A 27,809-nucleotide genomic window follows, 5' to 3' on the forward strand; every position below is an offset into this window, starting at 1 on the left:
CCACCCCTCCGGAGGGGCCGCCTCCCTCCGTAGCCCCGCCGTGCCAGGCGCCGGTCCCGCACCTCCCATCCCGGTTACCGCAGCAACGGCAGCGCGGCACCCCCCGCCCCCGGGCCGCCCCCCCCGGCCGGGCATTGCGCAGGCTCGGCGCAGGGCTCTGCTCCGCACACCCCATCATGGCGCTGCGGCGGCCGGCGCTTCTCTTGCTGCTCCCTTTGCTCGGTGAGTGCCGGGCATCGGGGATCGACCCGGAGATCCTCCGAAAGGTCTTCGGGGTCGGGGAGATGCGGGGCGGATGCGTAAAGGTGGGGGGAAAGGGATGCGGTGAAAGCGGAGGTGGGCCGGGAACGGGGATGCGCCGCTCCGATCCCGGGGAGGGGTGAGATGCGCTGCTCTGATCGCCGTCCCGAGCAGCGAGGGGGTTGTGCTGCCCTGATCGCCATCCCGGGTGGGAACGGGGTGCGCTGCCCTGCTGCCGGGGAACGAGGGGGATGCGCTGCCCCGAAGCCGCAGAGGAAAGGGAACGTGCTGCCCTGATCCTGGGGAACGAGAGGGACGTGCTGTTCTGACCGGGGTCCCGGCGAAGTGAGGATGCTCTGCCCCTGTCCCAACCCGGGGTGAGCAGTGATGGGAAAGATGCGCTGCCTCCATCCCAAAGCGGACCCCGAGGGGCGCTGAGCTGTGGGATGGGACGAGAGGGGAAAGGCAGCGAGGAGCTCAGCAAAGAGCGGGTCCAGGGCTGAGGGTGCCAGGAATGTGCAGCCTCGGCAGGCGGGCAGGGCGGACACTAGTCCCTATTCAAGCCCAGGCACAGGCGCCTATTGTTCCGGGGGCCCGCATGAATGTTTGCAGTTTTAATTGCAAAAACATTTGCTAATTCCGCTCAGGAATGAATTTGGGCTCATTTGTTGTCTGGCTATTAATAGCAGGGGGATGAAGAGGGGGGGACAGCAGCCGGTGGGCTCCCATTGCCCCCCCCTTCCAGGCAGGCGGCAGAAGGAGAAGGGATGGAGGGAGGTCAGAGTGCCAATCAGCAAGTGGCTTGGAAAGTTCAGCCACTGAGATACACGGGGCTGTGCACACAAATAACTGCTTGGGGTCAACTCGAGACTGGAGTGTATCGAAATATTTCAGCCAGTTTATCTAAGGACAAAGGAATTCTTCAGTTCCTAATGATTTTCAGACTTTGGGGCTTTGAATAAAGTTAAGATTTGGGATCTGTTCCCCCAAAAATGAAGAGAAGGGGTGAGAAGATGTGAACATTCCACTGGGATGAGACGTGCACTTGGGGCTCTGTTCACTTTGCTGTGGTTTGAGGCTGAACTGTGAGTACCTGGAGCATCACAGTCACCCAGGTCCCAACTTTGGGTTTCGATGTTCCATTTGGGTGAGGAAAAAGAGCAGATTTCACCCAACTTCTCCTGCAGTTGGGCTGCAGGGCACCTTCCTCTCCTCCCTCTATGCTGGAGCAGTGCTTGAGCGTCCTATTGAATCAGGCCTAAAAGATAGCAACCTGGAAATGAGCCGCAGCTACTTGTGTGTTTCTTTGGAGTTGGTAAATGCAGGCAGACCCCACTGCTTTCACACCTCCACCTGGGAATGTTCACCTGCAGGCAGGAGGGTTTGCTCCCCGTTTACACACAGTGGGTTCTGCAGTGCCTCAACCTGCAATGACTTCCAGCTCTCCTCAGATTTGGAGACGTAAGCCTGGAAAAGTGGAAGGCAGAAGGCTGGGGATAGAAACTCTTGTTGCACTGCACTTATGTTAGTGAACTGGGAGGAGTCCCACATTAAAGGTGCACTGAAACCTGCAGGGTAGGTGCTGGGTGGTCCCACAGGGCTGTGCTCAATGCCAGCCCACTGGCTGTCAGAGGAGGAAGGCAACAAGGCCGATGAAATGCTGCAAAACTGTTTTAGGAGCTCGGTGTGCTTCTTAGACTACAGAGCAGGGATGGCCTCTGTGTTTCTCTATCCAGAATGGACCCAACTCTTGGTCATGGCCTCAAAGCACTGCCACGAAACAGAAGGCAGTGAAGCATGGAGAGTGCAGTGTGTACCCCGCTCCAGGCACTAAAAGCATCTAAAGATTCTGCACATGAGGGAAATGCCATGGCCATAATTATGCTAGCGGAAATTATCAGCATCAGTGGTGGAAAGCAGAGCTTGTAACCGACATCCACGGTACCTCCTGCCTCGATGCCTCTGCTGCAACCTTCCCTTGGAAATCAGCATTTGGATTTGGAGGATTTCACATGTCAGACTGAGGGCAGAACTGTGGAGCCAAAATTCACAAGTATTTCCTGATAAAAATAAAACAAGTCCTCAATGGGGAGCCAGGACAGGTCCCTGATGCACTGCGGCGTGAAAGCTCAGCCCAAATCTCCCTTTGCTTTAACACTGAGGTTTGGTGCAAAGGGCATTTCTCAACCTACCAAATAGAAGTCCTCACTTCCCTTTTTTTTAATATATATATGTATGAAGTCCATCTGTCTCAGCCACCAACAACTGTTCCGAGTCAGCTGTCAGCACCACAAATTGCTTGGTGCAAACACTGCTGGCTCTGCTGCAGCTCTGATGTTGCTCCTCGCTGATGGGAACTATTTGCAGCATTGCTTTCTTTTCGCCAGGCACTGAGAAAGCGGGACAATCAGCTCCAAGAGCAGTGCCAAAATCGGATGCTTAATAATGTCTTCCAAAAAATTCCTAAGGAGGGCTTGGTGTTCCTATTCAGGCACCACCACCGCAGAGCTGTTGGATCCCATCAGCTTTACAGCTGTTGACAAAGAACGTGACACCGGCGCATTCCTTCTTGCTCGGAATGCTGTTGGGAATTAGTTGGTTATCGAGGCACGAGTAGATCCAGAGAGTAAAATGTGGGCTTTTTGTAGGGAGAAGGAGCTGAGGATAGAGATGCTGCCCCGATGGTGAACTTTGGTTCCTCACTGATGTGTTTATTTTCCTTTAAGGGTGGAATTCCGGGTCTCCCCGCCTGCCGGGTTGTTTTTCACTTATCCATCCCCACGCTGAGGGTTTGCATCAGGAACACAGGTCGGGCTGCCAGACCTCACCTAAACAATTAAATACAGCAGCATGAGCTGCTGCATCCAGCTTCACAAATACAGGCAATGGCTGCAGGTGGCCCCACTCTGCATCTCCTGCTGCTTTGCACCCATCTTTTGCCAGCTCCCCACTCACTCTTGCTTTCCCCACAGCTCCCATGAGTGATGATTTAAGTTTCTCTTGCAGGCTATGCTCCCTGTGTCAGCACTCTTTGCAGTGCTGCCTGGTACAGCAGAGCTGCCCTCCTGTTGCACACATAGAGCTAAGAATGCTTCGTGGTTGTTTGCACTGAGCCCTGATGGAGCTCCATCACTCTTTACCAGGCAGCCTGGGAGTGGTGAGAGGGAGTTAGCAACATTTGTACAAGATCCCAAGTCCCAAAAAACCAGATAAACATGCCTCTCAGCTGCTCTGTGCAGAAAGCTGGTGGCCTGCTTTGAAACCACCGTGTGTATTAGAGATGAACTTGTGATATGAAATTAATTAGGATAATTGCACGCTCAATCTGGCTTCGCTATCAGCTAGCATATGAGTCACACCAGCTTCTTCCAATCAATGAGGGGTGTGTTTGTCTGCTCCCTATAGTATCAGCAACGTTGTGCTGTTGGAAATGGCTCAGAACGACAGCTCTGAGCATCGCCGTGGCCATGAAACCCACTCCCTGCTCAGTCAGGCTGCAACCTAAGAACCACTGAATGGCGTTAATTGAGCTAATGAATGCTCTGGATGCAGTCTTCATTTCACCCAAGGGGTTGGATTAATGTGTGGGTATGGCTCTGCCAGCAGTTGGGGGCAGAGGAGATAGGCGTTGTGTTTGAGGTCTCAGGCTCCCATGCTGAAAATGCAAGTTGTCAGTGTCAGGAGGACTGGATGGAGGGATGGAGGGGTGGAGGGATGGATGGAGGGATGGAGGGACGGAGGGATGGATGGATGGAGGGAGGGAGGGATGGAGGGATGGATGGATGGATGGATGGAAGGATGGATGGATGGAGGGAGGGAAGGATGGAGGGATGGATGGAGGGATGGATGGATGGAGGGATGGAGGGATGGATGGATGGAGGGAGGGAGGGAGGGATGGATGGATGGAGGGAGGGAGGGATGGAGGGATGGAAGGATGGATGGATGGAGGGATGGAAGGATGGAGGGATGGATGTAGGGAAGGAAGGAAGGAAGAAATCTGGAGCAGCTCAGGTCTGCATTTCTTTATCACCCTTTGGAACCCCAACCCTGTATTAACCTATTAGCCCAGGGTGAGAGGGCTGTCTGCACAACCTGATGCTCTCAGAGACTTTTGGCAATGGGGCACAGCTCTAGAGGTGGCATGGCGAGGCACCCCATGGGCATGGCCTGAATATTGGCCCCATGGGTGACCACTCCTCACCAAACCCTGCTCCTCATTTCACACACATGGAGCTCCAGAGGGCTTCCCTGGGGATCAGTGCTGGATGAGGTGTGTGTGCAAGGCGTTTCCTGCCCCAGAACAGCCAGCTGTGGGTCTGTTAGCACTCGAGCTCAGCAGTAGCTGCCTTTGATTGCCTTGCTGCGCCTCTCACTGTAAGAAGCCTTTGTGTGACTCCTCTGATGGGCTTCAGCTGTCCAACGCACAGCTTGGAAGTTCAAACCAGTGAGACAGCTGCATAATTGAGCTGGTGCCCAGTTCTCATTAGAGCAGCATCCCAAGGCAGGCCTTCCAAATTCCTGGAAAAAGCAGAGTGAGGGCTCCAGAGGGTGTTCCTCAAAGCTCCTTTGCTGCACGGGGTGTCCAAGGAGGTTGTGGTTGGTGTTGCAAACCTGACAAGTGGCAGAAAAAACAAGGCAGCAGATGCAGGAGCAATTCCTTTTTTTTAAATAAGTGAGACCTGGAAAAATAAAATAAAAAAAAGAATTCAGCTGCCAGTAAAAATGGCACTGGGTTATGTAGTGCCCTGATGCAGGATGGAGCGCAGGGCTTAACGTGGGCAGCTACAAGGGGAAATGAAGGTTTCAGAGCAGTAATAGGTGGAGTAGATGAAATTAAATTCTGTTCAGATCATGCTCAAGCATGTTATTTTTCTTTTTTTTTTTTTAATCATAAATCCCAGGATTTCAGAGTAAAGGCCAGAACACATTCTAACCTGCTCCCATCGTTGTTCTTGCTTACTACAACACACAGTAAGATCAGCAGGTTTGTAAGAATCATAGAATCATAGGATGGCCTGGGTTGAAAAGGACCACAGTGCTCATCCAGTTCCAACCCCCTGCTGTGTGCAGGTCACCAACCAGCAGCCCAGGCTGCCCAGAGCCACATCCAGCCTGGCCTTGAATGCCTCCAGGGATGGGGCATCCACAGCCTCCTTGGGCAACCTGTTCCACTGCCTCACCACCCTCTGGGTGAAAAAAAAGTCCTCTTAATGAGTCCTTTTAATTCATTTGGAAGCAGCTAGCTCCTTTGAAGAGCCTGCAAACTGCAACCTGCCAGCAACTTGCCATATCTTTGGCATCTGGCTAAAAGGTAACGCTTTGGCAATGCTCAGCACTATCAGATTTTTGACTGCTCTATTAAAAATACATTTTGGTGGCCTAGGTGAGATTTGCTGCTGAGCTGCAGAAATCCACGGAAATCTCAGGGGATTTGTTGCCATTACTTGGCTGTGCTTCTAACACCCCCGGCCTCTTAGAAAAATCCCCACCTTTGTAACCTCTGAGATCTGCCTTCTCTGATCAGGGTCAGCAGATTGCAGGTGGGTTGGAGCTTGGCTGCTCTGCTTCCAAGGGAAGAAGTGCAGTGCTCCCAAAGAGCCAGGTCTGGCTTTGCATGGTGTGTATAAAGCAAGCAATGCCTCACTGCACCAATTTACATCCCCATTCATTGGGCTGTTGGGCTTCCTGAAAGATTAGGAGCATTCCTTCCAGTATTGGATGATTGTGGCTGCACTAACGACTCTTGAATCATAGCAGCAGACAGAATGGAGCATCCATGGGCAAGGCAGCTCTGCACATACCCAGAGGATCCATTAAGGAGATTGCTGCCTGCTAATGGACTTCCTCCTGAGGTGCTTTGGCTGCTAACACTGTTGAATGGTTTCCGGGAGCTTCCCCAGTTAACATCAGGAAAGGTGTTGCAATGTCCTCTGCTTCTGCAAAATAGCTTTTATCCCCCCAAACGATCTTAGCAACAGCTATTTTTAATACACACTTAAATCTTTGCTTTAATCTTTTTCTCCTGCATTGATCTCTGCGAAAGCTTGAAGATAAATATTTCTTTATACCCATCATGTTGTTTGGAGGTAGTGATTTTTAGAGCCCGGATGACATCTGTTCTATGGTGAGGTCACCTGCATCCGTGTTGCATCTTAGAAGAGGAAGTCCCAGCTCTGCACAATCATTTGTCCCTCTGGACCAGCCCTGAGCTGTGGGAGTCTTCCCCCTTTGGGAGAGGGGGTTGCTGTAGTTCTGGTGTCCAGAGACCAACAGCCAAGTTAAGAGGAATAGTACACAGCCCCTCGTTAGCAGGAATGATCTGCTGGCAGGAATAGACACGAAACAAGGTAGCTGCAACCACCATGGATCAACCTGTTGATCTAGGAGCTCCTACAGCAGAGGAGGTGTTGCTTTGTGTTCTCCTTTGGTCTTATCTACTCTGCTGAGATTGCATACAGTGCATAGATGGGGCTGCTCTGATCTCTCAGGGAGTGAGGAGCTGAAGGCTGACCTCCTTGTGCAGCAGCCAGTCACTGTGAGTTGGCTGTGGCTTGGTCAGTGCTGATGGAGCTGCCTTTGGGCTGCGGCTGCTGATCTGGAGATGAAAGCCAGAGCGCCCTATAATCACCACCTGAATCTTCTGTGCTCTCCCTCAGGCAGATCCAGCTAAGTGAGCTGGTGAGCATCCTTAGTATCTGGTGTTTTCCCTTCATTTTGGCCAGTTTTCAGCATCCCATAAATAACAGGGCAGCGCACGGCTCTGCCTCCAAGTCTGCCTTGCGCATGCTGAAAGGGTCAAACCAGGTACTGATTTCTCTCTTCTTCCCTCAGAAGTCCTCTGATGGGCCTGGCCAAACAGCTGTCCTTGCCCACAGGCACTGCATGCTCTCCCACACAGGGCAAGATAAGCCCTTTGAAGTCTGCACTGTGGCTGGCAGCAGCTTCTAAGGCACTCCCTCTTCCAGTTACCAACTGCATCTTCAGCGCTCCATGTCAACAGCTGAACTGGTTGACACGGAGCCCATGTCAGCAGGGCTGGTAAGTCAGCAGTGCTGGCTTGCTGGGGCAGAGGACAGAGGGAACTCCAGATTCCAGCTCATTCTGTGAACATGAGAGGGCCTGGGAGCTTCTCCCCGATGCAGCAGCAGCAAGGCGTGCTTGCTGCCCACCAGCAGCCTGCTGTCGGTCCACAATAGCAATTGTTCTCCTCACCAGGGCAGGATTGTGGTGTTCTGCTGCAGGCTCTTCGAGCCTCCTCTCTCTGCAGATATTTGGAACGGATTCTGTTTGGCAGCTTTGAGGGCTTGACTCAGCTGCTAAGCGTGGAGCAAAGCAAGCTGGCCCCAGGTTCGCCGCGATAACAATTAGCTCTATGAAGAGAGGAGGTGAGGGTCAAATTCAGAGATGAGGCAGCAGGCTTAGCCCTTATCTGGCTCTGCGGGAGAGGCACGGGGGACTTGTGCAGTGAGCTGGCCTCAGCTGTTAGAGCTGGAGCTGGGCTGCATCCAGCCGTTCTGCCTGCATCGTGTAACGGGATCCCTTCCCTTGGCTGTAGCACTGCACAGTCTCGAGGAGAACGTGTTTTTGGAGCTTCTTGTGGTCTGGTGACAAAAAAAGTTTGGCTGCTTAAATATTTCCCAAGAGTTTTTTAATTCCTGGCTCATCCTCGGTCACTTCTGAGCCCCCATGTGCCATACGTCTCACATCTGTCACTCAGCTTCAAGTTCTTGACACAAAGTCTTTCTTTGCCACAAAGACTTCCCTTTTCTCCTCACTCCCTGGTTTCCCTTTCATATCCTTCATTGAGAAGTAGTATCTCCTTCAAAGAAATGCCAGGGAACCCATTTGCAGAATTCACAGCTGCTTCCCCAGGCTTGAGTATCCTCCTTTAGCAGCAAGCTGTTAAGCATGTTCTTAAGTGGGAAGATAAGTGGTGTTATGAACCTTTCATCTTCTGGCTCAGAGCAGGCTGGAGATGACTGATAATGGGATGACAGCAAGGAAGATGCATAGGCACCTTTGGATTTAATTCCTACTTTGCAAGGCAGTCTTTAAAGCGCATTTCTGGTGGGAACACAGGCTGGTAAAATAAAGCTGGTCCTTCCTTTCACAGCATATGTCTTTTCCTCATGTCTCCGAGGCAGATGCTTCCCCTGTGCCAGCAGAGCAGGGAAGATGCAGAGCGAGCTCCACTTCAGAGCCCTTCCTTCCTCTGGAGCTCATATTCAAGGAGCTTGGCTTGAGGTGTCAGCTGGAAAACAGAGTCAAAAGCAACATGATCCGGCAGCCAGGGCCTAGCTGGTCCAACATGGCTGGTGATTTTAGACACTCTGCTTGACATTTTTTAACAAGAAGCTGACCCTATGGGCACACACACACACACACACAAAGTTTGATGTCTTTTGAAATCGTGCTGCTTCCAAGCATCTCAGAGTGGGTGTTCAGAAACAGAGGCTCCCCAGATCATTAGTCACTTTAAGACTGTCTGTAGACACTGTTTTGGCTGGTGATTTTTGGAGCAGCAGTTCTTTGTGGATTTGAGCTGTGCTTTAAACACAGAGATGCATCTGTGGTATGGGAGTAGCAGTCTTGCACATGATGGGCAAAGATGGATTCCTCTGCACTGGGTCTGTTATGGAGCATACATCAGCAAGAGCTTCACGTGGGTGAGAGTCTTTAGACCACTCTTGAACAGACTGTGCATTCAAGCCCAGAATTCCTGCTTTAGTCCCTTGTCTGCTGGCTGAAACAGGTGGCAAGCAGATGCCTGCAAGAATCTTTATTGGGGATGGTCTAAAAGGTCAGCTGCATGCAGCCTGCATTCCAGCTGGGTCCCTGTACCTCATCTTCTCCCCTAGCTGGCTTTGGGCCATGCAGCCCAGAGGTTCCTCACCATGGTACATGCTCTGCTTGCTGAAGGCAAACCACTTGAAAGCAGGATGCCTGTGGATCAAGCCTGTGCCAGCCTGCTGCATTTTTCTCCGAGGAAATAAGGAGTAGTGGTTATGGCAGAATGTGTGAGAAGCTTAACAGCACCTGCAGGGCACACACACTGCTGTAGCAGAGCTGCTGCTCATCCCACATCCACCAGAGGATTCAGTACCTGCGTGAGCCCATGACGGGTAGGGGGGATGCTGCTCCCAGGGCTGTATGTGGCTGATGGAGCTGTGTGGATGGAGTCTGGGAGCTGTGGGGCACACAAGGCTTGGGGACACAGGTATGAGCTGAGCTTGCTGAGTCAGGCTCTTGGCAGAGTTGTTGGCACTGTTTGTAAGGGAGCCTGATCCAGAGGAGCCAAACCCTGCTGCACTGCGGAGCCCAATTCCAGCTGCTGCCGTTGAAGAGGTTTCAGAAGAGCCCAAGCTACAGCCAGGCTGCTTCAAAGTGCCTAATCCTGTAATTCCTATTGCACTGAGCAGAGATTTCCGCTCCCAGTGCTGTGTGCACTCTACACGTGGTGGCACATCTTTCACAGACCAGGCTGCGAAACTTCCCATAGCAAATCCCCGTTTATCTGCCTGACAGACTCCTGTCTGCTCAGCCTGGGGAGCCAGCACACAGCTGAGCAGCACTGGGGCTGCACCCTGGAGCTGTTGCATCACAGCCCAAAGTGTGAACAGAGGCCACAGCCTGGCTCTGCGATCAGCCCCCAGTGCCTCTGCACCTTGCTGTTACTCAGCACTTTTCACTGACGGGGAATTAAGTAGGATTTCTGGGTCATTGTGGGCCTGTCAGGAGGAATCTCTCCTCTAGACCTCATTAGCAAGGCTTTCTGCAACACCAGGCTTCAGCACAATTGCAGCCTGGTTCCCTAAACACTGACTAATGAGACAGAGCTGTTAGCAGCAGTTTGCTAAATAAAGGCTGTTTCTGCCTGAGATAGAAGAAAGCCAGACAGGATTCTCCTAGCTGTCTCTCACGCAGGAGGTAATTCAAAGGACCCGTATTAAAATAATGAGCTAGATGGTGCTGTTTTAGGTGGTAGCACCTGCTGCTTCCCAAGAGCACTGACTGCAGGTAACTTGTGCTCAAGGGACCTACAACTTCTCCTGTTCCTTTCACACTGCTGTCCCCATGGGTTCGAGGTCTTTCAAGAACTGCCCTGAGCTGCTGTGACTTCCTCCCCACTCTGAGTGCTGAGCAGAAGGATGCAGGCACTGCCTGAGCAGCCGTCAGCTCTTCTTTCTGCTGATGGTCCCATAATGAGATGTTTCATCCCATCTCTTCCTGCTCTCAGAAGCACTGGTTAAAGGGGAGCTCTGAAGCACGGCGGGATGGATCTGAGTGCCTCTGGCTGGTGCAGGGGCTATTACTTAGCCAGTTTGCAGCGCTGCTTTGATGTGGCAGTGGGATTTGATGGAGCTGATGTCTAGACAGGTTGTTCTCACTCTGGTGTTGTCTCCGAAGCAGCAATAGTGCCAAACAGGCTGAACAGCTCTGAGACGCAAGCAGCAATGCTATCTCTAGCAAGACAGAGCCGTGGCTCTTTAGGAGGATCCAAGCCAGCTCTGGCTGACCTGTCGGTCCTCCTGCAGGTGGAACTGCTCCTCTGTGCCCTATAGGCTGCTTGGGTCAACGAATGGCAATTAGGTGAGCAGGGAGAAGAGGCGAGCAGCGTGTTTCCAGGAGAGCTGGCATGGCAGAGAGGTGCAGGAGAGGTCTGTGACCCACTGCTCTGGCCAGCAAAGCTGGGAATCCAGCAGGAGAGTTGACTTCAGCCCCATTCGGAGCGTGCTCGGGCTGAAGGCAGCAGCAGCGTGCTGAGAGGACTCGCTGTAGTTGGCTGGATGCTGCCAGGAGTAAGTGCTCAGCAGAGCTGACCTGGATGTCCAGTAACAACTGCAGCCAGTGGTTCAGCTGCACTGGGAGAGAAGTGGCAGGCCATGATCCAGAGAGACTCGTCGCTGGCTGGCTGGCAAGTTGTGCTTTCAGTGCTGCCTTGGCTCCAATGTGCCATCTCCCCCAGGCTGTTTGGGAGGGGAAGCGGAGCCATTGTCTGTCCTCCAGCTGGGAGCAGAGCCAGGAGAGAGGTTCTAGCAGCATCTGATACACGGGGCAGATGTTAGGGGAAACATACTCATCCATAAAATGCCGTCGCTGGGATTTTCAAGGGAGCCTCAAAGGTTAAGTGCCCGTGGTTTCGAACATGTGCATCAAAGTCAAGAGAGGGGCTCTGGGCTCCTGGGATTCCTGCTGGGCTTGGAGAAACTTTCTGAAGGTTTGAATTGGAAGGACAAGCCTTCGTGCAGCATCTGCAGGCTGCTCAGGTGAATGCTCTTCTCGGGCACGTTTATTTAAGCTTAGCTTGAGAGGAGGATGAAGTTGCACAGTGCCAGATTTAATCTCATGTGGGGCTTTTGGAGGTGTGTGGCTGTGTCAATCTGCTGCCTTCTCTTGTAGCCAGCTGCTGCAAGCATGAGCCGAAAGCTGAATATTTCCTGACCCTGCCTGTCTCCTCCCTTCTCCCCTGCCAAAGGAGGGCCGGGCTGCAGGTTTCAAGCAGAGCTGGAAACTTGGCACTGAGAGAAGGAGCAGAAAAGAGCCCAGCTTGCTCTCCTCTGTCAGGGCTGGCTTCTGCACTGCTGCAGGGAGTGCAAATATGTTCCCAATCTGTTTGCTTCACTGACATGTCTCCAGGACAGGCAGGCGACAGGCACACTGACCAAGAAGGGGCCATTGTTAGAGGGATCTCCTCGGCTGCAGCTCTGCTGTAAGCGACTGCTGCTGCTCTGCCTTTCATTCACAGCACTGAGGGCACTCAGTCATCCAGGCTCCCCAAAGCTGGAACTGCACATTAGCACAGACAAGCCGGGGTTTCATCCCTGCTGTATTCAATTTGTCCACCCGTGTGCCCTGGTCTGGCCTTTTGATTTATGTGCCCGTCTCTGGCAGGCAGGTATTCAATCAAGCTGGAAATGAAAGAAATTACAGGCACTGCTTCCCTGCCAAGTATCCCAGGCATTAATTGACGCATCACTAATTGCACACGGGTGGACATCCTCAGCTTGCTCTGTGCTGCAGGCTGAGCAGCCAGGCGATGGCCTGACAGACAGGTTAGCACTTTGGCTGAGGAGGAACAAGGGGCCTGGGAGAAGCAGGGGAGAGGAAGGGAGTTACCTCATCTGTTTCCAGCAGCCAAGGCAGGGTTGTCCTCTGACAGGTATTTCCTTAAGCTTTATCCAGTCCCATTTTAATTGCAACTTTTACGAACAAAAGGCTTCCACTGTTTCCCTTGGAAGTGCTGGAAGGAATCCAAATAGATTTTAGCACTGAGAAGTAAATCTTGCTATTAATGTCAGCCTAATCATTTCTTTCTATCCCCTTCCTACCATTCTCATCATTCGTACTCTTCAATAAAACCCTGAGGATGGTTACCAGCGCAGTCCACCCTCTTCTTCATCTGCTTCTGGATTGCAGCCCCTTGTTTGGGTTTGTGAGAGCATTCACCCTGCCTGCACCACGTGCATGGGGATGCCAGGACGTTCCTGGCAGCTGGGCATGCAGACCCCAAAGCCTGCAGGATGGTGGGACAGGAGCAGCAAACCTTGCACTGCTGGGCTGTGCTTTGCTGGGACGAGGGCCCCTGACCAGCACTCAGCTGGGAGCATTCGGCTGAGAAAATGCTCAGCTAAAAATAGCAGTGAGATATGTTTGAGGAGAAAAACAAGTCAGGGGCTGGGAGAAGTTGGTTCTCGGATATGCGGCTCATTCAGCTCCCCCAGGACAAGGAGTCTTTTAACCTCTCCGTGCTGAGGTTTGTTTCCTCTCTCTTAAATAAACTTGGTCATGGATCCAGGCTGGGACATCCAGGGTGACTTTCCCCTCTCCTTGTTCTTCTGACATCGCACTGCTTTCCTCCTGCTCGTTCAGGCCAGCATCTCCCTAATCGTCTCTCACTGCGCCCAGTCCCTCGGCTTTTGTCTGTTAGTGATTTCACACAGGCTGCCGTCCATCCCGATGTGCTCCTTCAGGACCTGCCTTGCACTCCGCAGCACACTTCCCTCTGCAGCCTGTGCTGGCTGATGTTGACAAGGTAAAGCTCCTCAGATCTGCTTGCATGGATCAGGGCTGCCCCCGCAGCAGCGTTCCCAGCTCACACATCCTCAGGCCCTTGGCTCACACAGCTTTCTGCCCAGTGCCTTTTTCCCTTGTAAATCTGCATCCTTTGCTCTGAGATTTGCTGCAGAGCTGCCTTGCAGAAGGCGTACGGCCCCTCCTCACCAGCAGTAGTTCTGCAGACAGGCTCTGGGTAGCAAGGCCATAGGCAGATGTGTGTTCGTGCATTTACACGCACGTGTTTTGTGCAGCTGTGTGTGAGACCTGAGGCTAGAATTGTTCACAGGAAAAAAAAGGGAGAAATGATACTGTGAGCTCTGGAAAAAAGTTCTTAAGAAGGGAGCTGCTTTCAGTCGTGACATAAATGGTTTCTGTGTGCTTGCTCACACCCTCTCCTGTTCCCTTCTCCAGCCCACTCCCAGCTTTGAGGACTGCTGCTCTCTTCCCAACTCCCACTTTCCTCAGGAAGATGACATTGTTGGTCTCGGATAAGCAGAAGGCCAGGTCTGTGTTTTGCTGGTCAAGCTATAGGCTGGAGAAGAACGGAGGATCAGGAGATTAGAGTCACAGACAGAGGAATAGAGGATTATAGGCTAAAACCCTGCGAGTCTCTGTATTGATGGTTGGGACACAGCCAGACACTAAAGAGCATTGCAAAGCCTGGTGCTGATAGCATATCCGCTTAGTTCCTGTCTTTGCATTCCAGGCAGCTTTTGATATGTGTGTCCTCATCAAAAGCTGGGGTCAGGCAGGTAGGGAGCACCCCGGTTCCCAGAGTCAAATACCTGCTGAGACCAAGTCTGTGTGCTGGCTGGCATTCAGCCTGGAAAATGTCACTTTGGCTTACGGGATTCTCTGCAATGCTTAAGTCAAATTCCCACACGAGACCATCAGATTAAAAAAAAAAAAAAAAAAAAAAGCCAAAATGGAACTTGTCCCTTTTCCCATTTGTTTCTTCTGTCTCCCTGGTCTTGGCTGCAGCTCCCTGTTGTGAATCACTGACCTGACTCTACCCCAGAGACTAACATCTGCCTGCTGCAATGGGAGCCCAGCTGGGAGGAAGGGAGAGGACTGAAGGGAGACCACTGCTTCTGGCTCTTATCGCAGTTATCATCTGGTTCCCTCCCACTTTGCACTAATTTGGTACCAGCATCTGCCACTTTTGGGAGGAAGGGGACTTGCTGAAGTGAGAAATAATGTAGGATGTGTCTGTATGGCAATTCTTGGGGCTGCCCAGGGAAACAATGGAAGGCAAGTGGGAATAGGCAGGAAGGGTTGGTTTCAAGTTTGCCCCGTGTAGATATTCCTGCTTCCCTTTAGTGCTCACCGTTTTTGTTCCCAGCCTTTGATTTTGCTGCTGTAAGGCATTCGCCCAGATCTCATAATCATACATCCTCTGCACACTGATACACGTACTGTATTCCTTACTCATTTTCTTCCTCCAGTGAAATGGGACTGAGTTGGAGGGGACACTGCATCTGGGAGGACCGAAGCTTAACTGATGAATGTAAAGCCCATTAACAGATGAAAATGGTCATAGGGAAGCTCTGCCCATGGGGATCTCAGCAGACATGTGGGCACAGCCAGCTGGGAGCTTTCTCCCCACGTTCCCAGCCTGGCTCAGCACTGCCTCTCCTAAAGCATCCGTGCTCTTAGGGAGAAGGGAGCACGAGAACCGACTGGTAAACAGTGTCCAAGCTCATCATGCCCAGCCAAGGGTTCATGTGTCTGCTAAGATGCTGAGTAAGCTTGAAGTCTACCTGTTCAGACAGCTCTGGCACGTGGCTCGTGATGCCTCCTCGTGGCATGGGCCCCTGGATTTGCAAGGCAGGTGGTGCCCAAATCTGATGGTGAGCAAACCCGATCGTGAGAATAGGCTGCCTTGTTGTGAAAGTGCAGAGAGATGCAAGGCCTTAATATCTCACCTCTAAACATGCTGTGCTGCCTTGAGGAGAGCCACAACCGAAGATTGGGAAATTCTTCCCTCCAGAAGCCCTTGTCAGATGGACTTTGGAGGCAGCAAGTCTGCAACTGCAACCCAGCATGACGAAACCAGATCTTGGGAGATGATCAGAAAGCACCACGTGGTGTTCACAGGGCAAATGCCTCTGCTTCCTTCCCTGCATGGGAGAGAGGAGGAATGGTTATCTGCAGAAGGAGAAGCTTTTGTCTTGAGAGAGCTCTGTGTCTGCTTGCTAGCAACTTGTTTCACAACTGAGTGTGGGTACGTAGCCTGGCTGTGTACCAATGGCTTTGCTGTCTGATTAGGAGGTAGAACAATAAATCCTCTTGTACAAGAGGGGAAGAAAAAAGAAGAGAAGATTGTGTGCATGGTTTGGATGCCAATGGGCCTCGTCTGCAGCAAATACAGTCAGGTCTTGAAGGTGATGGCTTAAGTTAAGTGATTTAAACAGGTTAAGATTTTGTTCTACAAATGCATTTGCAGACAGAGAGCTGCGGTAGGAGAAATGCGTGCAGCTCTGTTTGGCTGCTTCCCCAGCCATCCTCAGTGCTGACTTTGCTCTCCCAAAGACATCCTCATCAGCATAAGAGCAGAGGGACCGAGGGTTTTCCAAGCAGATCTAAAATAACCATCATCGAGAAAGTAAGAATGAGCTACGCCATTTATTACCCTGACCACACATGTATGGACCCTATATAAATTCAGGCTTATATGTGTCACAAATAGATTTAAGTCCCTTTAGGTGTTACAGAAGCCAAGGGACAGTCAGAACATAAAAACTCACAGCTTGCAGAGCCAGAGCAGGTTGAGCATTTTTTGGGGTCTCATTCCTATAACACATTCCATCACCCGTCCTGCCCCACCGTGGCTGCACCAACACAGGTTGCATTGTGGAACAGCAGTGAGATGCACTGGGGACAGAGAGGAGGAAAAAGAGCCTGAATCATGAAGAGAAAAAGGGATGGATGTTTTGTGGTGCAGAAAGTTGGATTTTTCTTCAGTTTTCTCCCACTTCCTCAAAGCAAGCAGCACACAGAGCCTGGCCTCCCTCTTCCTCCTCTTATCCAGCCCAGCACAGCACTGTGGGCTTCCTTTGCTGTCCCTCTGGGGGTTTCTCACAAATAGAACAGCTATTTCCCTTCCTACACAGCACATCCAATGCAGGGACAGTGCTGGGGTCAGCTGGGCTGCCCGGATAGCACAGCTTGTCTCACACCCACTGCCCCCATCACCTCTATGCTGTACCCCCATTGCTGCTCCCATCACTCCATCTCTGTGCTGGCAGGGTGCTCGCAAAGGTGCTGGCACACAGAGCGTTGGGCTGATGGGTTTCTAACACCTACCAGTCTCACCCTTGTGGCACTGCTGCCGCACAGAGTAACCATCCAGAAAGCAGAGATGCTTAACAAGGCGTGTGGCTTATTGCAGCATTCCCACATGGCTTAGATGATGCGTTTTGAATTGCAAATGGAGCGGCGGCTCCTGGCTGATGGACACCTCAAGAAAGGCGTATTTTTGTTGCTTCAGTGGGTGGGTGTTTAAATACAGCTGCGTGTTTTCGTACTGCTTGTGCCTAACAGTGCATTAGCTAAAATTACCGTATCAGATAACTGCACCGTTGGCACAGGGCTCTGCTATGCTGCAGCTCAGCCTCTTGGCAGCAACTTCGTATTTTCCTGGTCATCCTTTTGATGTTGTCTGTACCACGTAAGGAATATTTTACCTCTTCTTCAAATTTCTGCCTTGAATTTTTAAGCAGATAAGAGATCGGGGTGGAAGGAAACAGAAGGTCAGGCTTTGCATTAAGCCCCGTGCAGAGACAGGAGATTTAACACAGCCTAGTTGTCTATAAAGCTGCTAGTTGATTTCTTCTGTAGGTTCAGCGCAGTGTTTTGAAGTGATTCAGATACCATGAGTCACAGCAACATGCATGGGCTGGCTCTCTTCAGCTAAAAGCAGCACCGTAAGAATATTCTATAGACTTCACTGCCTTGTCCTGGATTCTATTTGGAGAGCTGATGGCATTTGGGATTCAACCATATGTCTGGCTGAGCCCACAGTACATACAGATCTGGTGGGTGCCTCTGTTGTGGCACGCATGCTGCTCTGGGAAGGAGTGCATGCCTATGCACAGCTCTCCTGCACAGCCCTGGTGCCGAGGCCTTTGAAGTGGGATTTACATAATGTAGAGCTTTTGCTGCTTATTTGCACTGGGCCCAACGATGCCTAAAGGAACATCTTTGGAAGAAACTTTTGAAGGGTGACAGTTGCCCCCGATGAGGATGATGTAACACACAGCAGTGCACGAGCACAGTCACCAAAGAGACAATGCCAACAACAGAGCTGTGTGACATAGTGCAGATGCTGCCCTGCTCCTGCAGCACAGTGCTGGCAGCTGGAAAGCACTGCCTCCATTAAATTGCTCCAGCCCTGCAGAGACCGGTATGAAAGGGATACCTCCAAGTGATGCTGAGAAGAGCTGTAAAGACGCTTTGCTCCTGCTTTACAATCTGTGTGGTCACTGGGGAGTTTTGTTCCACGCAGCTGTAGGCATCTCGTTATTTAGAGCATGCCTGTGCCACACGCAGAAGAATAAATCTGGCTTAGAGGTGATTTAAGCAGCTGCACTGATCTGTGCCCACAGTCAATACGTGTAATAATGTGAGTCTCTTGCACAGCCCCCAAGGACTCAGCTTCTGCCTAAAATTTGTTGCCATCCTGCTTTGTGCCTGAGGGATAGACCTCAAGCTTTTGTGTTTAACGGGTGGGAAAGGAAAGATGCTGCTGGGAATAACCTCTGAGAATTGAGATGGGGCAGATTCTGATGGAGTCCCCATCTCATGGAAAAGTGCTCCTACAGCCTTAACTTCTTTGGAATAATGTGAGATTGTGGTAATGTCATCTCCACTTCCAGCTGTGTTGTGGCTGTAGGAGAACAGAATAGATAGAATGGAATAGCTCAATTAGAAGGGATCTTCAGAGACCAGAAATACTTCAGTCAGATTGTTATCATGTTATCTATTTGGTGGGGCACATTTTTTATCTGAAAAATGATCTCTTGTAAACAAGAGCAAGGAAAAAAAAAAACAGGAACATCAAGTTTCCTTTAAGGAACCTCTGTCATGTCTCTTTTCCTCCCATTTCTCCCACGTGCGTTTCTCCTCCACGGCCCTAAATGCACAAAGGGGAAGGGTGCCAAGGCCCTAAGAGCAGCTCTGCTTGCCTGGCTCATAGCTTGCATCCCCACTGCCTTTTTGTTGAACAACAATTACTTTGTGCACAAAGGCAGCTCTTAAACCTTGCCCAAACGTAGCTCTCCCCGAAGGTATTTGGGGCCTGAAAGCTGAGAACCAAGGCACTGAGCAAAGCATCAGCGCTTAGCAAACGAGGGGTGGTAAGAACTGGCAGGGAACATTTCAATAACGTGGAAAGGAGCATCATTTGGAGCATCTCTGGGCATTTCTCAGAGCACTGCCTCGCTGTTCTGGTGTCTGATCCGCTCCACCAAAGGCTCTTTGCCCTTGCATTGTCACTTATTCCCTCTGACCAAAAGCTTTCCACCCTGGAAACACAGGAATCCCCAGCTGTCTGGCTGTGATTTTGAAGACCTCTTTTTTCTTTCAGCTGCCTTTTCTGCTTTATTATGACTTTCTTACTCTGAGAGAGTCTTAACCTTTAGACAATGAGTGCCTTCATGTCACTGAGGAGCTCGTTGCAATCATCTGTATTGTGCTGATTGGATGCTTGGTGAAGGCAGTGGGCAGTGGTGGTACCTGCTCTGGTGAAATGCAGAAAGACAAGGAAAGCAGTCTTTAAAAGCAAATAACATGCAAAAGGGAGAAAAAGGCTGCACAAATGGGAAATGTTTTGGAGTTCAGAGCAGGAGGGTCAGGAAGAGGAAATAGGTTGCTGCAATGCGATGGAAACTGCAGCAATGACAGCAGGGTAGCAAAGTCCTAGGCTGCAGCAAGTGAGGGTTTGCTCAAATACAGCAGCCTTGGGCACAGAAATAAAATAAAAGAGTTGCTTGCCTTTGGAAGGCCTCAGGTATGCAAGGATCTGCGGTGAGACCCCATCACCTCCACTGCCAGCCCTTAAATGAGGGCTGGGAAGGGGTGGATCCTGGCTCCATCACTTCCATCACTCAGTGCATTGGGTGCACCTGAGCTCCCCTGTGCTGGCCTTGCCTTCCCACCAGGGACTCCATCACTGCTTCAGGCCAGGACTCAGCATTTCTACTACAGCTGTGTTATCAGGATGCAGTGTGGCACAGGAGAGCTGTTGTCCCAGTATGGGTTGGGTTGGAACTCTCCCCAAAGTGCTGAACTTCTCTGTTCTCTCCTGAATTACTGTCCTTTCATCATTTTCTACCTTGTGTTTTGCAGTACCACACAGAGTCCCAAAACACTTGAAGGTACAGTCAGTGTGTGCTAGAGAGCTGGCACGTTTTGTCTTCTAGGAACTGACCAAAGCCCTTCAGACCCACCTGCTTCCCACCTCCTCCCAGTCATTGGCTTTGTTTGCAGAATAACACATTCATTCTCTCGTTACCAGAACAAGAATTCCTTTGCCCTCTACAGAAGTGTGAAGCACAGGGAAGCGGTTTGTGCTGGCACTGGTTTTGTGCCATTATGCTAATCACCCTCTTTAATTGCTGCTTCCAACAATTACATTTTCCTGTATTTACACCACAGCTCCTAAATAAACCTTGTCGTGCTGGACTGGCATGGGTAGCACGGAACAGCTTCTATGTAGGGAAGTTAGCCCTTGGAGCTGGAGGAGAGCTTTTCCCAGCAGGCGATGTGCTTCTAGCAGGGTGAATTATGAGCTGTGCTATTTCTCATTCTCTTCTGTTTGTTTTTCCAGGCTGCAGACTCTTGGCTGTGGAGCTGACATCCAGCAACACCAAGCCCGTGGTGCAGGAATTCCAGAGTGAGTGCTGTTGGGCTGCAGGCTGCCCAACACCGCCGTGCACTGCCCTCTGCCTGGAGCTTTGCACCCAAACTATTGAGAAAAGCTTGGCTTGTTGCTTGTGATATCTCTTTTTTGGGTGAGGCAGAGCTGCTGAGAGCTTGAGATTCAGCAGAGCATTTAGGAAGATGTCTGTATCTCTGTTTTGCACAGATTTGATTGAAATAGTTTGCTGAAGTCCCCTGAAAGCCACTGGCGTTGCAAAGTGGCTGCCTAAGTGCTTTCTTGAACTGGATCCCAAATAGAGGAAAGGCCGTCGCCTTGCAATTACTGGAAGGGGGTTGGGGAAATTTATCTTATATCTTGGTCCTAAGACAAACAAGCAGTGTGATACAGCGTGAGCCACCACTCAGCTGTGCTGCAATGCTGCCTTCTGTGGAGGAGATGGAGATGGCAAAGCCTCCTCCCATGGGGATTGGATGCCTCGAGCTTTTCCTTGGGCACCGTGGTCCCCAGGACGCTCAGGCAGACAACGTGTTGCCAGAAGATGACCAGACACCACCCAGGGAGATTCTGCTGTCCAGACTCACACTGTATGCTCTGATTAGCAGCAAGGCAGTGCTGTGGGCTCAGCCTGTCATAAGGTCTTGTTTGCCATACGTTAGAGCCTGGAGAGAACAGCGTGTTCATTTTTCTCCATACTTGATATCTGTACAGCTATTATTTTTGCTGGCCAAAGTCCATCTTCCCCAACAGCTCCTGGAACCCAGCAGTGTTTCTGTTTGTGAGGCACATGAAAGAGAGGGCTTTTGCTTTGTGGGCAGCATCTCCTAATAAAACAGTGTGTGAGACGGCTTAAAGCAGAACAAAAATACAGCTGCTGCCTATTAATCTGTATTCCCTTTATTTCTCTTTCTAGGCGTTGAGCTATCCTGCATCATTAAATCAACCGTAACACCGGATCCCAGAATAGAGTGGAAGAAAATCCGAGATGGCGAAACCTCTTATGTGTTTTTTGACAATAAAATGCAGGGTATGAAGATTCTTTGTCCTCTTAAGACTTCCAAACAGCCTCAGCAACAAATAGAACTGAGAACAGAAAAGTCTGTAAGAGGAAGGACCTCTGGCTGTCTTGCTGCTTTCTTCTGGAACTAGAGCTCAGCAGTCAAAGCACAAAGTGGAAGGAGAGCAGGATGTTCTTTGCCCTCTGGCAGGTCATTGCTGGTTGCTCTCAGTAGGGAGCCCCAGAGCTGGAGGAGATCCTGTGTAGATGAGCATGAAAGTCAGTGCTGCAGTTTCCCTTCTCCAGAACTTGCTCCTTGCGTGGTCATTGCATGCCTGGGCTCTCGGGACCAGATGCTGACCTCTGCAATCTTTCCATATGAAATACAACTGGAACTGCTCCAAGATTGTGGTCACTTTAAATGGGACCAACAGCCACATCCAGAGGAGCCTTCCAAAAGATCTGAGGCTGACGTGGACGTCCAGTTTTGCCAATTTTTGAGTTTTGGGACGGTGCTTCGCAGTTCATTCTTTTACATGCTTAGCAGCACTGCTTTCTTTTGTGGTCACTGCAGAGAGAAAGGCTCTTAACGTTACAGAGCATCAAATTCCTTTCGGTGGTTCTCTGGCCTTCAGAGTCAACCACTTTATTTGGATGCTTAAAGTTACTTTGCGCGACTCTCCTGACATTTTTCTCTCTCCTTCCTCTCTATCAGGTGACTTTGCAACTCGGGCAGAAATTCTGAGCCGGACATCACTGGTGATTAAAAACACCACCCGGATGGACACGGCCACGTACCGCTGTGAAGTGGCAGCACCTTCTGATACCAAAACCATAGATGAGATAAATATCCAGCTTACAGTCCAAGGTACTGCTTCAGGTCCAGCTATCTTTGCAAGCGCTGCAAGCTAACAGAAGAGGCCGTGGGTCTCTCTCAGGGTTGTAACTGGCATTCAGCAGAGTCTTGTTGCTTAAAATCACCTGGAAATAGCTGGAGGTGTTGGTGCCTTTGTAGCACAGCCACCTTACAAAGCATGCCAAAGTCATTTCGTTGTACTCAGCAGTGTCATTCACACGGCTTGTGTCTTTCCCACAGTGAAACCCGTGACTCCGAGATGCACGGTGCCTAAAGCTGTACCTGTGGGTAAGACAGCCTCCCTCCACTGCCACGAGAATGAAGGTTACCCCAAGTCTACGTACAGCTGGTATCGCAACAGCGAACCTTTATCACCAGACACAAAATCAAATGCCAAATTCCAGAATTCGTCCTACAGCTTGAATCCCACCACAGGCACTCTGGTAATGTCCTCGTGGATGTAATCAAGACTTGTGTTGTAGGGCAGGTTAATTTTAGAGTGGCTCGGAAAAGAAAAAAAGTCGTTGCATGGCTTTCTAGGAAGGATAGTTGGAAGGTTTGCTGTCCTGGGATCTGAATGACTGTGGAAAGGGAAGATGAATGTGACAAAATGCTACCCTAGCTGTTTGCTTGTGGTCCGTTTGCATCTTTAAAAAGAGGGAAGGAGAGCATCTCATGGCCCACAGCAAAGAGCTGCTCCCTCCTGCTGCTGTACTGCTGGCTCACAGAAGCAGAGAATTCCCTCTCTGAAATAATCTTTTCCTTGTGTGAATCCCCACAGCAGCTCTGCCCTGCTTTCTAACACGTGAAAAAGAACCCTTACACATTCAGCACGTTAAATAACCCTTCACCTTCCCTCCTCCCCAGGTTTTTCATGCTGTGCACAAAGGTGACACGGGCCGTTATTCCTGCATTGCAACAAACGATGCTGGCTTTGCCAAGTGTGAGGAGCAGGAGATGGAAGTCTGTGAGTGGCTCTACGTAATTGTTGGCAATGTTAATTAATATTTCACTGTAAATAAACCACCATCACCATGGGGAGGCATCCTAGAGTGTCTTTCTAACTTTCTAGCCCCAGACACAACTGACTCGTCCAGGAAGGTATCAGGACCAGGTTTTTGCATGGTATTTCAAAGCTGAATAGCACTGAAGGAGAACTTGCAATACTGCTGTGTAGCCCACTCTTCACAATCCAAAGAGGTTCCAAAAGTATTTTAGTATCTAGAGGATGGTACAAGGAGATCCAAACTATCCAAGGAAGATCAGAGAATCTTTAACTACTCCAATCAGAGAACGATGTGGTTGGACCTGCTACACACAAGGCAATAGAGGAGGAAAGTTTGCTAGTTTACCCTCTTTTGTTAGACCAGAAGAGAAGCTCTCTGTGCTGTGGAAGGAGTCTGAGTCCTTCCAGAGTGGAAATAATTCATAATTCCTAGGAACTTTTGCAGTTTGCATTGGACACATATGAAATGTCATTTTAGTAGAGGTGGAATATTGTCTCTGCCTTAAGAAAATTGCTGGATGATGGTTTGTCGTTGTCAGATGACCTCAACATTGGAGGGATAATTGGTGGAGTCCTGGTGGTCGTGGCAGTGTTGGTGCTCATCACTCTCGGAATCTGCTGTGCTTACAGGAGAGGCTACTTTGCAAACAGTAAAGAGAGTGGGGAAAGGTAAGCTGGGATCCAGTGTTCCTATTGCCATCTCACTGTATATATTTCAGTGCTTGACTTTGTATATTTCTTCTTAGTTCCCTACCAAAGACTACAGTTCTCAAAGTGTTCAGTGCCCCACTGTAAGCACTGCACCAAAGCTTTCTTTGCCTCAGGGAGAATGTTGGTATCATTCTTCTGTGCTCACTGCCAGGACCAGAGAGGGGAACGAGAGCTGTGTTTTAATAACCACATATTTTTCACAGTAAGAGGGGACCAACACAATTAAATAGCAGTAGGTGTTTGTCCAATAGGTCACGTGCTGTTGGCATACAGGGGTCTACAACTTAGCAAGCAGAGCTCGTTGCACAATTAGCTCAAGGCATCAGGAGATGCATAGCAAATATATGCCGAAGAGGAGGCTCTCTGCAGGAAATCTTGCTAGCTGTGACTCGGAACCTAAATTTGGGATTAAAAACAAGCCTTCTAGAAGGCACATTAGAACGTTAAAAACAACAGCATTAGCACTTGAAGGTGGGAATTTCTCACGGATCAGAAACAAGCCTCGATGTTCTTGCAGAATCTGCAGAAGAGATAATGTATGTAAATAGCAAGATCCTCACCAGATAGATTTATTCCATGTTCAGTGTTGTGAGGTTTCTCTCTGCTTTCTGCTCACTGGACCGCTCTTCCTTGTTTTCTTCTTTCTCAGCACCTCCTCTCAAATCCTGCAATCTCCTTGTCCCAGAAATAAGATTTTTTCCTTTATTTCAGCTACAAGACTCCAGCAAAACCTGATGGTGTTAACTATATCCGGACAGATGATGAGGTAACAAATGATTTGGATTTAACATCTCTCTGCTTTGGAGAGGAAGAGGGTGGGCAGAGGACTACCAGGGTGGTTTTTTTTTTTTTAGGGCCTATAGACTTTCTAAGAGCAAACACCACTGAGAAACAAGGATTTAGAACAGGGAGAAAACAGAAGGGTAAAGGCTGAGTCATTTCCTTAGAAATGATGAACAGTTTAAGTTGCCTGAAGCAACCGATGCCAAAAGCTGTAAGACAGCTCTGCTCTGTCTCAGTTCTCTTACAGCTCGACACCCCTTAGGATGAGTTTTGTTGGATTAAATGGGCAAGCCATGATACTTCTACAAGAGAATTTGCATTTTGGGATTTGATTAGATCACTCGGCTTAAGATGAGGAAAAAAAACCTCTCCCTATTAGCAGAGATATTGGAGAGGGAATGAGGAAGCACTGTGCCACACCTTGGTATGGGAGAAGGAGAGAGGGAGCACCCAACTGGTATAACTGGTGCCTCCTCCTCACCTGCTGCCTGCAATGCTCCCAGTGGGGTCTGCCTTTTGTGGGCAGCAGGAAATAAGGGGAGCCCGAAATGCCACCACGTCCATCCCACATCCGGAATTGTTTCGTTGCAGGGTGACTTCAGGCACAAATCTTCATTTGTCATATAAGATGCCAAAAGAATATTGCAAACCAGCAAAAGCAAGTGTGAAAATACCTCCTCCAGGAACTCGAAGCGAGAGCAAAAGATGAATTAAGTGCGCTTGGAAGAGTTTGGAACACACAAGAACTTGATAGCTAGCTATCTGTATATCTTTTTTTTTTTCTTTGCCAAAGTTTAAAGCAACTCCTCACTGCCCAACTTGCGTCTCCCCTGCCTTCAGGGACATCACCAGGATCCCCTAAACCCGTCCTTGGAGTAAGGAAGATAAATACTTCCCAAGAGACTGTGCTATGGAAGTCTGTGGAACTGCCTTCTCTTTGTGCTGCAGGGACACAGCCTCAGTGTGCAAACCAACCAGGGAGCAGCGTTCTGTAGACATTACTAGTATGAGCTACTAGTAGGAAAAAAGGTGCTGAGACAGCAGTAGGACTGCAAAGAATAAGTGTGGCCCATTTATCTATACAAGGGGGAAGTCCTCCTCGCAGCAGTTTGTTGCCCAGGCCAGGCTGTGACTTGTGATTGCCTTGTGCTTTTGACTATGACTGTTCAGGTGCAGAATGGGCACCTGGCCAGTTGAGAGGCACACATACAGCAAGCACAACTAACGCTCTCAGCCCTTCTGTCAACTTATTACTCACGACTCTGCTTAACAAGAAACGCAGGCAGCATCAGGCTGAAGGAGTGCTGCTGCTCACTGCTTTGCAGAAGACTCACTGCACGCAGGTAACCCTCACTCTAATCTGCACAAAGCAGGCTTCCCTCTTGCGTCTTTTGGTGTGTTAAAGAGGCTTACAGTGGAGGCACAGAACCCAGTGCTAAGTCGTCCCTTTCAGGAAAATCAAAGCCAAATATTTCTGCGGGCCCAGAGTCCCAGAAAAAAAGGTACTGAGATGCTTAAAGCTTTTTTACCTTCTCCCTTTCTTTTGTGAAATCCCACGTTCTAAATTTTTTGCATAGATATATTTTGATTACTTCAGAAAAGGTTTCTATTTAAAGTGTAAATACGTGATGCCAGCAGTGTTTAAGTAACGTGGCTATTTTTTTACTTTCTAAGCTACAGAGGAGAGCTCAAACGTTGCTATAGTATGGCACTGTCAGAGCATATCAGTGTTACTGCAGGGTGTAACACAAACCTGCAGGTAGAACAGCATCTCGTTCCTCTTAAGCTACCCTCAGCAATTTCCTTGTCACATGAGGTCTTACAAGACAGAACAGAGTCACTCAGGGATAGTTTTTGTAAATTTATGGCAGGACCTATCAACTTTTTTATACATTGAACTTTTCTTGCCAGTGACCAACACTTTGTTTTTGTTGTTGCAAGAAATATCCAGGGATGGCTTTTATGGATTCAGTTCCAACAAGGTGACAGAGTGACTTCACTGTTTGCTCCCCCTCTGCAAATTCCCTGAAGCACTAACGTGGTGCTGTGACAGCTATGGCAACGTTACAGGTTTAGATGGCATAGCCAAGCAACTGTTTCTGGAGTTGGGAAAGCAAAAGGTCAACACAGAAGCACTTTCGTAGTGTCGGTTGCAACTTTCCTCTAGATGGTAAAAGAAAAAAACAAATAATAAAAAAAGAAATCTAGTTCTCTTTGCATTAAAGAGAATGAATGGAAACTCGTGTTGATGCATGAGTTGATAGTGTTGAAAAGCAGTGGGTTGCCTAAAACTGCAAGATGTGGATGCAACACTAGAACTGTGCTGTGGTTTAAGAATTTTTTTTTTTAAATGTAGCATAATTTAGTATTCTTGTATTTCCAATATGAATTGTCTTAACTTTTCATGTAGACGGTATTTTGAATACTTGATGATTTGGACTGTCAGTGTTATTTTTTAGCGTTCTGCATTCATCTGCTTTGTTTGCCTTGCTGGACATGCCATTGCTGCATTTGTTTTACCTACATTAAACATTACCACTTTTCCTTTTGCTAATGAAAGCAAAAACTAAAGCTAGGGCAGCAGTTTCTTTCCATAACCAAGATGTGGCTACTTTTCAACTCATTGGCAACCTTCTTAAGATGGGCACACAGTGGTGTTCACCAGCTGCATGCTGCCCCTCATCATTACAACAGCAGTGAGCATAACATTCCTTTGCACTTTCTGTATATCCACTATTCTGTGCTGCTTGTAGGATACTCTTAATAAGGAAGAGAAGGTAAATGGTAGAGCCAGGTAGCTCTGGGAGTACAATCTACAGTTTTGCTATGAGCCAAAGGCAGCCTTCATGGGGGAAGCTTGCAAACTAAGAATCACAACTTATTATCTTTCAATGTGACAGTGGCATCTCTAACGAGAGGAGGGGAGACGATCCCCCAGCACAGCTCATGAGATCTGATGGATGGAACTTGTTGTATCATTGTGAATAATTTTTAGGTTTGTACTAATGTATGATGTTTAACTTTGCAAGAATGTTTTACATAAATACCGAGCTCTAAAGCGTTCTTGTGGGTTTTTCTTTGTTTGTTTTTAAAAGAAATAATCTAATTGCTGGCTTCTGCTTTGAATTCAGTGGAAGAGAAGTGTTTTCTCTCAGAGCACTCACTTGAGTTGGGGTGCAGGAAGTCCAGGGCACATCACTGGTCATCAGTTCATGGTCCTTGGTTCTTTCTATAGGAGGCTGATCGGAGCTCGCAGGGCTGATCTTCATGCTGCTCTGGG

General features: G+C 49.5%; 1 protein-coding gene across 1 annotated transcript; it reads left to right on the top strand.

The window, feature by feature from the left end:
• The first annotated feature begins 84 nt into the window (after positions 1-84).
• Positions 85-27,592, top strand: JAM3 (junctional adhesion molecule 3). The gene is made up of 9 exons (XM_010723626.4): positions 85-222; positions 20,126-20,191; positions 21,090-21,203; positions 21,889-22,041; positions 22,270-22,472; positions 22,897-22,996; positions 23,575-23,704; positions 24,458-24,512; positions 25,121-27,592. The coding sequence occupies exons 1-9, from the start codon at positions 177-179 to the stop codon at positions 25,154-25,156; spliced, it is 903 nt and encodes a 300-aa protein (XP_010721928.1). The 5' UTR covers positions 85-176; the 3' UTR covers positions 25,157-27,592.
• Positions 27,593-27,809: the final 217 nt, after the last annotated feature.

This window comes from Meleagris gallopavo, chromosome 26 (genome assembly GCF_905368555.1).
Source record: "Meleagris gallopavo chromosome 26, MGAL_WU_HG_1.1, whole genome shotgun sequence".
Lineage (NCBI taxonomy): Eukaryota > Metazoa > Chordata > Aves > Galliformes > Phasianidae > Meleagris > Meleagris gallopavo.